We start from the raw sequence: 15,169 nt of genomic DNA on the forward strand, positions 1-15,169 counted from the left end.
GGTGGTTTTTAGGTGCATCTTAAAGGAAGAGAGCAAGGTAAAGAGGTTTAGAGAGAAATTACAATCATACCCGCATTGTTATATTACAGACAAACAATGTTGCTGTATTACAACTTCCCAATATTACTACATTGCAAATCTACAATATTGCTATACTACATTCAATATTACAACCATACCATAGTAGTATATGAAAACCACATAATAGTAATATATACAAGAATGTGATAGTGTTACATTATAACCATATTGATATAACTATATATTACTACCATAAAACATTATTATATTGTAGCCATACTTTGCTATTTTACTAACAAACAAACACTATATTATGTTACAATGGTACTATATTGCAAACCATTAAACATGCCACAGTATTATTACACAGCAATCATATATTGCAACTATAAAACATGTACTGTACAAATAGGGTAAATGGGGGCAATTCGCCTCTGTCGCTTACTGTACAGCTTGTGTGTGTTTTAGTGTTGGCTCCTGTACAGGTCCAGTGCATACTGTGTAAGTATCTATCCTAGGGATAGATTATCCAATTACACATCAAAAACGAAGGAGTTTAGAGTTCTAGAGGGAAGAAAATAGAATGTTTGAAAGATTTTACTCCAAAGTTTATGAAGATGGAACAGGAAGAATGGAAATTTGATATAAATATTTGAAAAGGGGGAATATGAAAGCTTATAGCGAAAGGTCAGGAATTAGCGTGTGTAACCCCAACTGAAGAGCTGTCATTGGCATATCTGTAATGGGTAAACCCTTCTTCTGTAATTTGTCTTTTAGAGCAAGGATTGGTGTTAAATACACCCAGTCACCGTAAAGCATTTTACTTTATTCAATTGTAGTTTAGAAGGCAAGACCTATCTTGGAGTGCCATGGAGCAATGGGATATACTAAGCCACTCACCCTACCCTGCTCAGGGTGCGATTTCAATCACTATGGGAGGGCAAGCATTTCCGTAAGGAACATTGACGGGAATCTGAACAGGATGAGGAACAACGAGGTGAAGTAATTGGTTAAAAATAGTCTTTCAAAATCATCACAAATAATATAGAACAATTTTTCTGCCTTTCCTACAGCTCCCTGGAAACAGTTTATGGCCTGGATAGCAACAGTCATATATTCACCATGTTTGTCAATGGTGCCCTCTATCTGCAGGTAAGAGTGTAGTGTTCCTCATGTAATGAAATCTGTCCTCGAATCAGACTGTAACTACAGGCCCTGTTTGTGTCACATGTAGTACATGCATTATAATTCACTCCTGTTGGGCTTATACAGGTTGTGTGTATCTTAGCATCAGATTCCATGCCTCTACAATTCACTGAGGGTAAAAGGAAATAATTGTCTCCTATTTGGTACTATATGGTGATTGGGCATCTCATTTCAGTTCCTGCGCCTTAACAGCACATGAAAACTAAGTAGGAAGAATTCAGTCCCAGTTGAGGGCCAGTAAATTGAATCAGTGCAGATGCGTTGAAAGGTCCATTATGGTGTGTGATGTGTGTTCATTTTTTCCGCTCTCGAAGCAGACAAAACAAACATCCTTAAATGAACCATAAATGGCTGCCAACCAAAAGGCGAGTAAACCAAAGTTATCTTATCTGAACATGCAGCCAGAAGAAGCACAAGTGTTTCAATCACTTCCTCTCCAAATCTCCATCTTCCCAGTCTCCACCCCTCCCGATCTCCACCCCTCTGATCTCCTCCCTTCTCCGATATCACTCCGCCTAATCTCATCCCCCCTCTTCGATACTCCCTCCCTGATAAACCCTCCCTGATCTTCCCCTGGTCCCACTGCCCTCCCAGAACTCCTCCTCTCTCCTCCTCACTCCAATCCCCTCCCCGCCCTGCTCTTCTCCCCTCCCTGATCTCCTTTCCTAAAATCAACTTATAGGTAATTATAAAATAACACACTCACCTCCAACCTTCACTTTCTCTCTTTCTCTCTTTCAATCTTAATCTGTCTTGTACTTCTCTATCTTAGTGATGTTAGTTATTGCTTCTCTGTCTTTTCCTCTCTTTTCCATCAAAACCCAAAGCACCCATCCTCTTTCCTTGCTGGTGAACTCAAACTTCAATGCTCTCTCTTACTCTCACTCAGTTCTTCCCTGAACCGCAGAAATATGCATCTCTGCATTTCCCTTAGTCTTCCAGTCTTTATAAAACCTAATCACTACATCCTGATTTACCTCAACTTCACTCCTATACGTTCAAACTTGCTGGTGCCCTGCACACTTGCTTATGTATGTCCAAACATATATTCAAAATGCATGTACACACCTATGTACCCAAATGCTTGCATCACATTCATACACATGTACAGAAACACACGCACACATCATACATGTATAAGTATACACACAGTGACAACAAAGGGCTGTGTTAAAGACAACTACTCACACTAGTGGAAAGTGTTATTCCACAGGAATTAGAGCTCGGACCACTGCTGTTCCCAATTTACATAAATGATCTTGACTTGGGAATTGAAAGTACAACATTAATATTTGCACACAACGTCAAATTGGTGGGCATAGTTAATACAGAGAGGACTGTGACAAAATATGGAAAGATGTTAACAAACTTGCAGTATGGCTGTATAAATGACAGATGAAAATAAATATGTATGAAGTGGGACATTTTGGTCTGAGGAATAAGGAGGCCACATACAGATTAGAAAATAAGAGTCTAAATCATGTAGCGGAGCAAAGGAATCGGAGGGTATAGATTCACAAACCATTAAAAATTGCAGCACAGATTATCAAGGCCATGAAAATGCAAACAAACATTGGGGTCCATTTCTATAGAAGTGAAAATGAAAAGCAGAGAAGTTAAATGTGAAATTTACATGCAACCTTGATTAGAGCCCACTTAGAGTATTCTGCTCAGTTTTGGGCTTCATACCATGTGAGGTAATTGAGATGAATAGCAGAGGTGCCTTTAAGGAGAAGCTAGATGAATGCATAAGGAAAAGATTGGAAGAATATGCTGAGATGGTGAAATGAATTAAGGTGGGAAGAGGTTTATGTGAAGAATAAATACCAGCATCGACCAGTTAGGCCATGGAGTTTTTTTTGGTAATACATTGATAAAAAGCTCATACACATAGCTGTAGAAGCACAAGTAAACACCTGCACAGGCACACATTTACACGCACATGCACCTGTATAAATAGTAAAATGGTCAGCTCATAGTTTAAGATGGTGCAATTATCCCGTCAGTGGATCTGTGAAGAGCCTTTGTTTCATTTTTTTATCTGTGCAGTTAGCGTTTGACGGCTATGCTCGATGTCACACTGAAGACTTAATCCCCTTTCTGATGCAATTTTGAAAAAGCAAAGAAAACACTGTTTGGCATTATTTGTGTTTTGCTGTGGTTACCACCTGCGTTGCTAGCTGGCCTCACACTCTGGCTATTTCTGCCCAAAACACAAGGCCTTTGATTCTCTCAAACATTTTCATTGCTGTTTGACTCTATTCCTGATATGCCCAGACCTCTTGATGGCCCTGTACCTTGACATATAAAGGATAAGAGTACATCCATCCACATTGGTGCAGAGATTGTCTGCAATACCATTGTGAAATTCTGGTGAAGCACCTTGTATTGACCACACATCTCCCGACCAGTAGGTATGGGATACACAGGGAACAAACCTTTAATTGACTTTAATGATCTTTAGCAACTAGTTGCTTGGATTGTGGGAATCGATAGCAGAGGTCAGGTAATTATTATAATACACAAAGAATCAAGATGAATGCATTGCTAGCTCAGATAAAAACCTACATTAGCTAAACTAAAGTGAATGAAATCATTTACTACACAGACTGTAAAATGCAATGGGTCAGACACTGTCCTTTCACACTCTGGGACTGGGTGGGACAGTGGGTCAGACACTGTCTTTTCACACTCTGGGACTGGGTGGGACAGTGGGTCAGACACTGTCCTTTCACACTCTGGGACTGGGTGGGACAGTGGGTCAGACACTGTCTTTTCACACTCTGGGACTGGATGGGACAGTGAGTCAGACACTGTCCTTTCACACTCTGGGACTGGGTGGGACAGTGGGTCAGACACTGTCCTTTCACACTCTGGGACTGGGTGGGACAGTGGGTCAGACACTGTCCTTTCACACTCTGGGACTGGGTGGGACAGTGGGTCAGACACTGTCCTTTCACACTCTGGGACTGGGTGGGACAGTGGGTCAGACACTGTCCTTTCACACTCTGGGACTGGGTGGGACAGTGGGTCAGACACTGTCTTTTCACACTCTGGGACTGGATGGGACAGTGAGTCAGACACTGTCCTTTCACACTCTGGGACTGGGTGGGACAGTGGGTCAGACACTGTCCTTTCACACTCTGGGACTGGGTGGGACAGTGGGTCAGACACTGTCCTTTCACACTCTGGGACTGGGTGGGACAGTGGGTCAGACACTGTCCTTTCACACTCTGGGACTGGATGGGACAGTGGGTCAGACACTGTCTTTTCACACTCTGGGACTGGATGGGACAGTGGGTCAGACACTGTCCTTTCACACTCTGGGGCTGGGTGCCACAGTGGGTCAGACACTGTCCCTAAACACTGTGAGATCATGTGGTTCAGTGTGTCAGACACTGGCCTTAGATACTGTGGGACCAGGTGGGACTGTGGTCAGATACTGTCCTTTCACACTCTGGGACTGGGTGGGATAGTGGGTCAGATACTGTCCTTTCACACTCTGGGACTGGGTGGGACAGTGGGTCAGACACTGTCCTTTCACACTCTGGGACTGGGTGGGACAGTGGGTCAGACACTGTCCTTTCACACTCTGGGACTGGGTGGGACAGTGGGTCAGACACTGTCCTTTCACACTCTGGGACTGGATGGGACAGTGGGTCAGACACTGTCTTTTCACACTCTGGGACTGGATGGGACAGTGGGTCAGACACTGTCCTTTCACACTCTGGGGCTGGGTGCCACAGTGGGTCAGACACTGTCCCTAAACACTGTGAGATCATGTGGTTCAGTGTGTCAGACACTGGCCTTAGATACTGTGGGACCAGGTGGGACTGTGGTCAGATACTGTCCTTTCACACTCTGGGACTGGGTGGGATAGTGGGTCAGATACTGTCCTTTCACATTCTGGGACAATGCTTCGAATGGTTTTTCATATCGTAACACTCTTCACTTGCAAACAGTGTTAATTAGTGGAAGGATTTTTAAGTTGATTAACAGTCTGACAAGCCACAACATGAAAGGTTTGTGCCAGATATCCTTTTAGCTGCCATGATTCATATATTCTACGTCACTCCCAAGTGCCAAGGTTGTTCATCGCCCCTGTACACTTGGGTGGCTGGCTGCTGGGAGTCAAAGGATATCCTCTCAAAAGGTGAATAATGATGATCAGACACCCAAGAATGCCCATGGAGGGGCGGTACAACCAAAGCTCCAGGATCTGCTCCTCCATCGGAGTTAGCAACGCCAGATTTGGTACTCCCTCGCCAGTTCAGCTACGCTCCCAGGCATTGTGACTCTTCTTCTCCAGTAAGGACAATAGTGTTTTCACGAGTGCCCCCTCCCATAGGCCCGAACACTGCATCCTCCTCCCCAATATCGCTGGCTTAAGCGCCCAGCACATTGTGGGACTTCTCCCTTCCAGACATGCCTGCTGTCCAGTCTAGTCCCGGGCAGTCTCTAAGGGCACAGGAAAATGTGCCAATTTAAGGATGTGCCAACTCATCCTCGCAGAGCAGAGAAGGTCATTGAGCCTCTTCTGGCACTGCACCCTGGTCCTTCGGACAACCCCCAGCTGCTGACTCGTGCTGTCACCTCTGACCAAGCCTTCTTCGTGATATGGCGGCCTCCTCTTGCTGCCTCGTGGCAGCAAAATCTACTGTCGATCACTGATGGTGTTTATTAGTACCAGCAGGCAGGCATCAGAGAAGTGGGGGGGTGCTGCTTGGCTTTGGCCATTTCCATTCCATTTGCCATGGCTTCTGGCTCCTGAGGACATTGCAATCTTTCATGCACACTCTCCTCCTCACTTTCACTCTTCACTTCAAACTGGAGCTTTAAAGTTGCACACCACTCTCTCCCACAGTTCTCCCTCAGATTCATACCTTCATTCATCTGTATTTAAACCCTGCCCGCCTGCCTGCAGCTGGCCAGATTCAGGCACCTGCCCTCTTCCCGCCCCCCCACGAGCGGCACTGGCCCTCTCTGTGTGCACGTTTCACACTGGCTGGCTGGTAACTGGCCAGCCAGCACCTAATTGCTCTCAGGTGCTGATTAGGGGAGGGGGCAGATTTCACATGCGCTTCTGGTCCTGCATGACGAGCTGATCATTCAGGCCCATGCTTTATGGGGCAACTGAGGCAAGCTATTTGTCCACAAGGGAAATTACAGCTGAAATAACCTTGCCCTCCCTTGTCATCCAGAGGTCACACTCAGAAATGGTATCCTTTGTGGATGGAGTTAAAATACAGACCAGCTATGATGTAATTCAATGAAGGAACCCACTCAAAGGACTGAATGGTCTAACGCTGTTCCTACTATTCCACCACATGATGCACTGAATCCCAGAAAACATTTAAACATTTTTATCTAATGGTATTAAAATAAAATCTGCCCATATGTACCGCCATATGTGAATGTTGGAGGGAGAGATAAATGCTTTGTTTCGAGGTAGGAAGGCATTCACTAATGCACTTACTTTCCTGGCCATTCAATGGGAAAATAAACTGTTGCTATGAATCTGCTGTTACCATCTCAACACCAAAATTGGATAACCTTCAACTTATCCCAATAAAATTCCATTAGAGTATGGATTTGGATGATCCTACTATCTTTTTCCCTCATTGTAAATCATGGTGGATATTCAAAAAGGTTATTTTTTAAAAATAGTACAAATTTAGCTGAAATAACAGGAACAAGTGAATCTAATGACAGAAGGAGACCTGCCCAGGTCTGGATAGCATAACTATATGCTTTATCCTCTGAGTTGAATTAGTTTTTTTCAATATGTCCCCTTTTTTATTTCAAATGCATTTATCTCATTACTTATCCCATCATTCAATGTCACGTCTACCTGTTCTATTTCCCTTGTAAATACCAAAGTGAAATAATTATTTAACATTTCTGCCATCTGTCTATTGCTATGCGTAGCATTATTCTCTTTATTCTTTAATGGTCCTATTCCCATCAAAGCCTTCTTTTTTTACTGATGTGCCTGTAAAATATTTTACCATTTTATTGTATGTTCCTTGATAATTTAATTTCATAGTACCTCTTTGCCTTCCTAATTATTTTTTGACTTCCCTCCTAATCTCCTCATGTTGTCTCTTATCATACACTCCTCTGCTGTCTATGCTCTTAATGTTTGTCTCTTTCCTAAACCTTAATTCTTCCCTTATGTCTTTATTCATCCATGGAATCCCACTAGCGGTTTGTTTGTTCTTTCTTTTTAATGGAATATATTTTTACTGCAGCGTGTTGAACACTGTTTTAAATCTATCACTGTTTGTCAATACTTTTGTCAATTTTACTTTTTCAAGTTCTATTCTCAGCCTCTGAAAATCATCTTTCTCCAATCTACTAATTTGATTTTGATCATACTTATGTCCTCCTCTTTCATCACCTTAAAGCATATTATACTGTGATCACTATTGCCTGGATGTTCCCCTACTTTTACTTCTCCTCCCAATGCATGATTGCCTCGAGCTCCCCTGTTTTAGTACAAACACTGTGTGCATTGCTCTACAGCTATTTTAGTTCATTTTTAGTAGAATTTACTCTCACTTTATGTTTAAAAATCTTTTTAGACTCCAGTTCTATAACTCTATTTAGTCCCTTGCCATCAGTGTCCTCCCTTAGTTTATTCTTTCCTATGCTCTCCTGCCCTGCTTTGTTTACATTTAGGCTGCTTACATTTCCTGTACATCCCTCCTCTAGTCTTACTAATTTAAAGCCTTTGCCCTCTTTCCACTAGGACTGGGTCCCACCCCGATTCAGGGGAACATCATCCCATTGGTACATCTCCTTCCTGCCCCAGAACTGGTGCCAATGTCCCACGGAAAGGAATCCCAGCTCTTTAGCAACATGCTAGTTCTCTTGTCTGTCTGCTGCTCCACCTGCTCAGGCAAATTATCCTTGAAGTTCTGCTTTTTAATTTAGAGCCTAACTCCTGATACTCTTTCAGCTGGACCTCCTCCATATTCCTATCTATGTCGTTTGTTCCATCGTGGACTATGACAACTGGATTAACACCTTCCTTTTCCAAGTTTCTCTCCAGCTGTCGTGAGATATCACCTACCCTGGCACTGGGTAGGCAACATATCCTCTCGTGCTTGGCTGCAGAGGATGCTATCCGTTCCCCTAATTGTAGAGTCCCCTATTAGTGTCACACTTCTATTCTGCTCTCCCCTCCCCTGTACAGCCTTCTGGACCATGGTGACTGAGTCTGCATTGCGACTGATCTTCCTGCTGGCTTTCTCCTTGTCCTCACGGATAGCGAGTACACCCTATCTTTTAAGACAGAACCTGTAATTGTAGGATCTCCTTCTCAACCTCTTCTAACTTCCTGCTACTCAGCTCCCTACCAAACACACCCTCACTTTCCTGAACCTGTGTTTCCCTGTGGGGTGTGGCTATATTAGAGTCATAGAGGTCTACAGCACAGAAAAAGGCCCTTCGGCCCATCGAGTCTGCGCCAGTCAAACAAGTACCTAACTATTCTAATCTCATTTTCGGGCACTCGGCCCATAGCCTTGTATGCCATGGCATCACAAGTGCACATCCAAATCCTTCTTAAATGTTATGAGGGTATCTGCCTGTGCCGCCCTTTCAGGCAGCGAGTTCCAGATTCCCACCACCCTCTGGGTGAAAAAATTCTTCCTCACATCCCCTCTAAGTCTTCTGCCCCCTTACCTTAAATCTATGCCCCCTGGTTATTGATCCCTCCACCAAGGGGAAAAGTTCCTTCCTGTCTACCCTATCTATGCCCCTCATAATTTTATACACCTCAATCATGTCCCCCCTCAATCTCCTATTCTGGATAAAACTGCCCAGAAATTCCTCCCCCTCCCTTATACCTAGGAGTCTCAACTCCCACTCCAGCTCAATGACCCTGACCTGGAGAGGTGTGAAATGGAGACATCTCCTGCAGACGTGTTTGCTCGGGACAGTCCCACCACCCAAAGACTCCCAGCATTTTGAAGTCAGGCACACAACCTGCTCTGCCATATCTTGAACAATAGCATTATTTTATTTATTTAATTATTAAAGTCTTTATTCAACGATTATTTGTATTTATATCAAGTAGTTTAACTGGTTAAGCTAAAAGTTTAGTATATTACTTATACTTTCCTGGTCCTAGTTTAAGCTACTGTCCTAGTTTAGAGAAAGAAAACCTTAAAACTCACAACAAATCACCTACCTGCTTATGTAATTAATGCCTCTGGACATCAGCTCTCAAGTCTCCCGCTCCCTCTCTCAAATCACACCTTGTTCCGTTAGAGACCAGAACAGCACCTCTTCCCACACTGTGCAAAATTCCTTCACTCAGCAACTTCTACAAATTAAGTAAATACTTTGTTGAAGCTGTACTCTGTTGAGCCAGACTTTGTGCTACTTACTTAAGACACAGAATGCAAATAGTCAGATTTACAGACAATAGCTAACTACAAGGTACAAAATGTGTTAATGTTTGTGGCTCAGCAATCAGCAAGTCCACATGTTGATATTAGTGCCCGCTGGACCCAGGAAAATAACTTAATACGTGACCACCATTAATGAAGGGAGGACTCTCATACAACCCCTCGACCTAACTAAGCTCAGGAGACTCAACACAAAGAATTGTCTACATTTCTGAGTTTTCAATGCACACACAGATACAACAAACTAAGGAGCTACTGACCGCTTACTGCAGTGAGATACCTGGAGCAACTGAGTTAAGGCATTCAAATGTCACATTTCAGCATCCAGTTTTGCAACTATTATATAAGGCAGAGTTTATCCAAGTGGGTTTAAGGAGCCCTCTCAAGGTTTGTGGCAGCATTTTTGCAACTATTTCCAAACTCCTTTTCTTGCTTCCTTCTGTTTCTTTCCTTTGTTCACTTAGTTGGTGAGGAGGTTTTGTGCTTCATGTTCTGCCGTTGCCATTTTTTCATATATTTATGACTTACTTTGCAATGACCTGCTTGGAACCAACACCACAGGCTCTGAATCAGCAGAGCCACGGCTACTTACAGTAGTCCAGTCTCCTCTAGTGAGCTCCAAACCCCAGGTCCAATAGCAGTGGAGAGCTGATCTATGTTAAACAGAAGATGGTGACTCACAAAATTAGCTGAGGTCAATGCACCAAATGTCCAGTGGATGCTTACAATGCATTGTCTAATTAATGCCCAACAAGAGGCCCAACTGAGAAATATACCATAATGATTTGTATCTAGAAACTGGGAAAGAAAGAAATTAATCAACAGAAATGTAGGACTTATATTTCTACAGTGCCTTTCAAGTCCTCATGATGTCCGAAGGCACTTTACAGCCAATTAAGTACTTTTCAAGTGAAGTCACTGTTGTAATATGAGGAAGCCAATTTGCACACAGCAAGTTTCCACTGTCAGCAACGTGATAATGACCAAACAGTCTGCTTTGGTGATGTTGGTTCAGGGATAAATATTGGCCAAGACACTTGGGTTAACTCCCCTGCATTTACCTTCACCTGAGGGGCCAGACAATGTCTCAGTTTTACATCTAACCTCAAAGACAGCACCTCCAACAGTGCAGCATTTCCTTGGCACGACACTGCGGTGTCAGCCTGGATTTTGTGCTCATGCCTTTGGAGTGGGACTTGAAACCACAACCTTTTGATTCAGAGGGAAGAGTGCTACCAACTGAGCCAAGATGACATAAGTATTTTTTTTTAAGATATGTATATTCTTACAAAGAATACCAAAGGATGCATTCATTGTCATGGAGTAATTATTCAACAGCAATTTGCTTAATAGAAGTCTTGGAACCAGCCACTGGAAATGATATGTGATGTAAATGTAAATGACTGCACTCATGCTGGACCAGGTTGGGTTTTAGTCTCTGTGCTGACGCTGTTTGTTGCTAGTAATCTGTAATGATGTGTGACAGAAAGAGTAGAATGTATTTAAGTAAGATTTCAATCAGCACAGTATTTAGGCCTGTGATTTGATCAGACTGTGATCTAGTGCCTCTCCACATTCCATCATTATTAGATAGGACAGTCTTTAGATACCACAAGATAACTTGCCTTGTGACTGAGCAGCATTGTACAAAAGCATAAAGAAGGGAATGCCATCAATTTGCAATGTTAAACTTTCTTCATTTGAGTTCAGGAGTGCTTCGTTGCTCTAACTCTGATTATGTTGGTCTTCACTGTTTTCTGTCTGCCAAAGTTATGGCAGGAGACCAGGAGAACCTCAGTAAGTTCACAGGCCACGGCCTGTTAGTATAACAGTCGTGCATCTAATCTTCCTGACTGGAACTGGCATCCATTTTACACCCCATCCGGCTTTACTCTTCCTTGAATTTCATGCAGAATAAAATCAGATGGAATGTACAAAAGGCTTCTGACATGAACATGGACCATCCCCACTGTGTTAGGTGAAAATTGCAGCTGTAATATTTGTCACGCATTGAACCTGGTTTAGCTGGTTCCTCAATACTCAATGTGTACTATACTTGCACAGCAGTGGACACTGAAACACAGCTGATCGTAGCGTAGCAGAGAAGTCTGAATTGTTCCCATTTATCTTCTCTGTACTGTATCTGCACAACAGCTGACACATCTGAGTTGCACAGCACGAGACAATAGTGCATTCCCATTTAGTTGGGTGCCTAATCTATATATAGAGCAGTGTACGGTGACACTTATGCCTGGCCGTACAGAACTGCACAGGACTGAATTATTTCCTTTTTCCTGATGTATATTGTACATGTAAAGGAGCTGGCATAAGTCACACACAATTCATACAGTCAAAAACAGGAGTGATTAATACCCCATTAACTTGTTAGCGCTGTACCTGAGCTAATATACAATCTGCACAGTGATAGAATAGAGTTGAAATTTTCTCTCTTAATTAGTGTTACACTGAGACACATATATCGATATTTAAAAGAACACAAATCATCTCCCTGCAGATCTTCCACTGTGCAACTGAATGCCTTCAGCAATCTCTGTCTCATTACTTACAGGCATACTCATTCTCCTTCATAAAATCTTACAACACAGATCGGGGGCCATTCAGCCCATTGTGCCTGTGCCAGCTCTTTGAAAGAGTTATCTAAGTAGTACCACTCCCCCTCCTCTTTTCCCAGAGCCCTGCAATTTTTTTCCATTTCAAATATAAATCCAATTGCATTTTGAAGGTTCCTAATGAAACTGCTTCCACCACCCTTCCAGGCAGAACACTCCAGATCATAACAACCTCCTGTGTAAATTTGTTTTGCCTCATATCTCCTCATTCTTTTGCCAACTATCTTAAATCTGTGCTCTTTGGTATCAACCCTCCTTCCAGTGGAAACAGATTCTCCCTGCTTACTCTGTCAAAATAATTCATAATTTTGAACATCTCTATTAAATCTCCCTTTAACTTCCTCTGCTGTAATCCCATTTTCTCTAGTCTCTGAAGTTTTTCATCCCCGGCAATATTCTAGTAAATCTCCTCCACAATCTCTCCATTTACGCTCCATGCCTCTATTAATAAAGCCAAGGGCCCTGCATTCTTATAAAGCAGCTTTATCAACCTGACCTGTGCCTTCAAAGATTTATGATGATGAAACTTCAGGTCTCTCCGTTCCTGTTCACCCTCTGAAATTGTGCCATTTGGTTTATATTGCCTCTCCTCAATTGTCCTTCAAAAATATATCACTTAACTTCATGTATTAAATTTCATCTGCAGATCTTTTCCAGCTCACTAATATGAACATATGAACAAGGAGCAGGGGTAGGCCATTCGGCCCTTTGAGCCTGCTCCGCCATTTAATAAAATCATGGCTGATCTGATTGTAACCTCAAATCTGCATCCCGCGTATCCCCGATAGCTTAGCAACCCCTTGCTTACCTAAATCTATCCACCTCTGCCTTAAAAACATTCAAAGACTCTGCTTCCACTGCCTTTTCAGGAAAAGAGTTCCAAAGACTCACAATCCTCTGAGTGAAAAGATGTCTCCTCATCTGCATTTTAAATGGGTGACCCGTTATTTTAAACAGTGACCCCTAGTTCTAGATTCTCCCATAAGAGGAAACATCCTCACCACATCCACCCTGTCAAGACCCCTCAGGATCTTATATGTTTCACTCAAATCGCCTCTTACTCTTCTAAACTCCAGCGGATACAAGCCTAACCTGTCCAACCTTTTCCCATAAGACAACCCGTCCATTTCAGGTATTAGCCTGGTAAACCTTCTCTGAACGACTTCCAACACATTTACATCCTTCCTTAAATAATGTGACCAATACTGTACTCAGTACTCCAGATGTGGTCTCACTTGTGCTCTGTATAACTGAAGCAAAACCTCACTACTTTTGTATTCAATTCCCCTCACAATAAATTATAACATTCTATTAGCTTTTCTAATTATTTGCTGTACTGCATACTAGCCTTTTGCGATTCATGCACTAAGAGACCCAAATCCCTCTGCAGCTTGGAGCTCTGCAATCTCTCACCATTTAGATAATATGCTTCTTTTTATTCTTCTTGCCAAAATGGACAATTTCACATTTTCCCACATTATATTCCATTTGCCAGATCTTTGCCCACTCACTTACCATATGTATTTCTTTTTGTAGCCTCCTTATGTCCTCTCCATTTCCTACCTATCTTTGTGTCATCAGCAAAATTTGCAACCATCCCATCCATCCATTCATCCAAGTCACTTATATAAATTGTAAACAGTTGAGGTCCCAGCACTGATCCCTGTAGAACACCACTCGTTACATCTTGCTAACCTGAAAAAGACCCATTTATACCTACTCTCTGCTTCCTGTTAGCCAGCCAATCTTCTATCCATGCCTCCTATACCATGAGCTTTTATTTTCCACAATCAACTTTGATGTGGCACTTTATCATATGCCTTCTGGAAATTTAAGTACAGTACATCCACCAGTTCCCCTTTATCCACAGCACATGTTACTTCCTCATGTACTCCAATAAGTTGGTTAAACATGATTTCCCTTTCACAACACCATGTTGACTCTGCCTGATTGCCTTGAACTTATCCAAATGACCTGCTATAGCTTCTTTAATAATAGCTTCCAACATTTTCCCTTATGCAGTTAGAAAATCAAAAATAGCACACAATATTCAATGTTCCCAATCAGGGTTTAAATAATTTCTGTGCATGGTTGTTAACTTATGTTCAATTACACTTGAGATGTACCTTCTATTTGTTAACAACTTCAGCCTGACTGGAAATCTAATACATGGGATGATGCTGCATCTGCAACACATGTCCTCTTGAGTAGGAAGTGTAAGTGGACTGAATGGAGTTCCTGGTCCTAACAACTCTCTTCTCTCCACAGGCCATGCAGTACATCTCCGTTTTTGCTGACAATAGATCTGGTTTTTCGGTCACTATTCAAAGCGGCTCAGATTTCACAGGGATCTTCCTGGGCACGTAGAAGCAGCCAGTGGATTGGATCCAGCCTGCTCGATTCCCTTCTCTCCTCCTCCTCTCCCACTCTCAGACTCCTCTTGCCACTCCGTCCCCTGCACACCGCATCATCCTTGAATTTATTCCTGCGGTCGTGAGGGCCAATAGTAAAGAGCACTCGAGGACGACAAAGACATTTACCAGAATTTTTTTGCCATGGATCACTGGGGTTGTCCTGGAGAAATCTTTCTTTTCATGTATTTTAATGACATTATTTTCCCTGAGTGAGTGTCGGGAATAGATCAGCAATAGCTTTCAAAGCTCTTGATGATGTCAGGATGTGGTTTAGGACTCAAAATTTGCTTGAAATTTGCTTGCGACCTGGATGTGTCTTTAAAGTAAGGTGCTGCATTTTTGCAAAACTGGACATACAATGCATATTTCACAGGAGTGGGGAGTGTGAAAGATGGGACATTCTCCCACTGTCCCTGCAAAGCTGCAGTTCCCCAACAGCATGCATTGCTATCTTTTAAAATGATCCCATGCCAACTGCACA

The 15,169-nt window shown here is 42.7% G+C and overlaps 1 protein-coding gene across 1 annotated transcript in view; it reads left to right on the forward strand.

The window, feature by feature from the left end:
* LOC144693608 (erythroferrone-like) overlaps positions 1 to 14,719 on the forward strand; it is a 96,917-nt gene extending 82,198 nt beyond the window's left edge. Inside the window, exons 7-8 of the mRNA XM_078563421.1 lie at positions 1,095 to 1,173; positions 14,543 to 14,719. Of these exons, the coding sequence (XP_078419547.1) occupies positions 1,095 to 1,173; positions 14,543 to 14,641 (178 nt within the window). The 3' untranslated portion in view covers positions 14,642 to 14,719. The remainder of the gene's footprint in view (positions 1 to 1,094; positions 1,174 to 14,542) is intronic.
* Positions 14,720 to 15,169: the final 450 nt, after the last annotated feature.

The sequence above is a fragment of the Cetorhinus maximus genome, chromosome 19, assembly GCF_964194155.1.
Source record: "Cetorhinus maximus chromosome 19, sCetMax3.hap1.1, whole genome shotgun sequence".
NCBI lineage: Eukaryota > Metazoa > Chordata > Chondrichthyes > Lamniformes > Cetorhinidae > Cetorhinus > Cetorhinus maximus.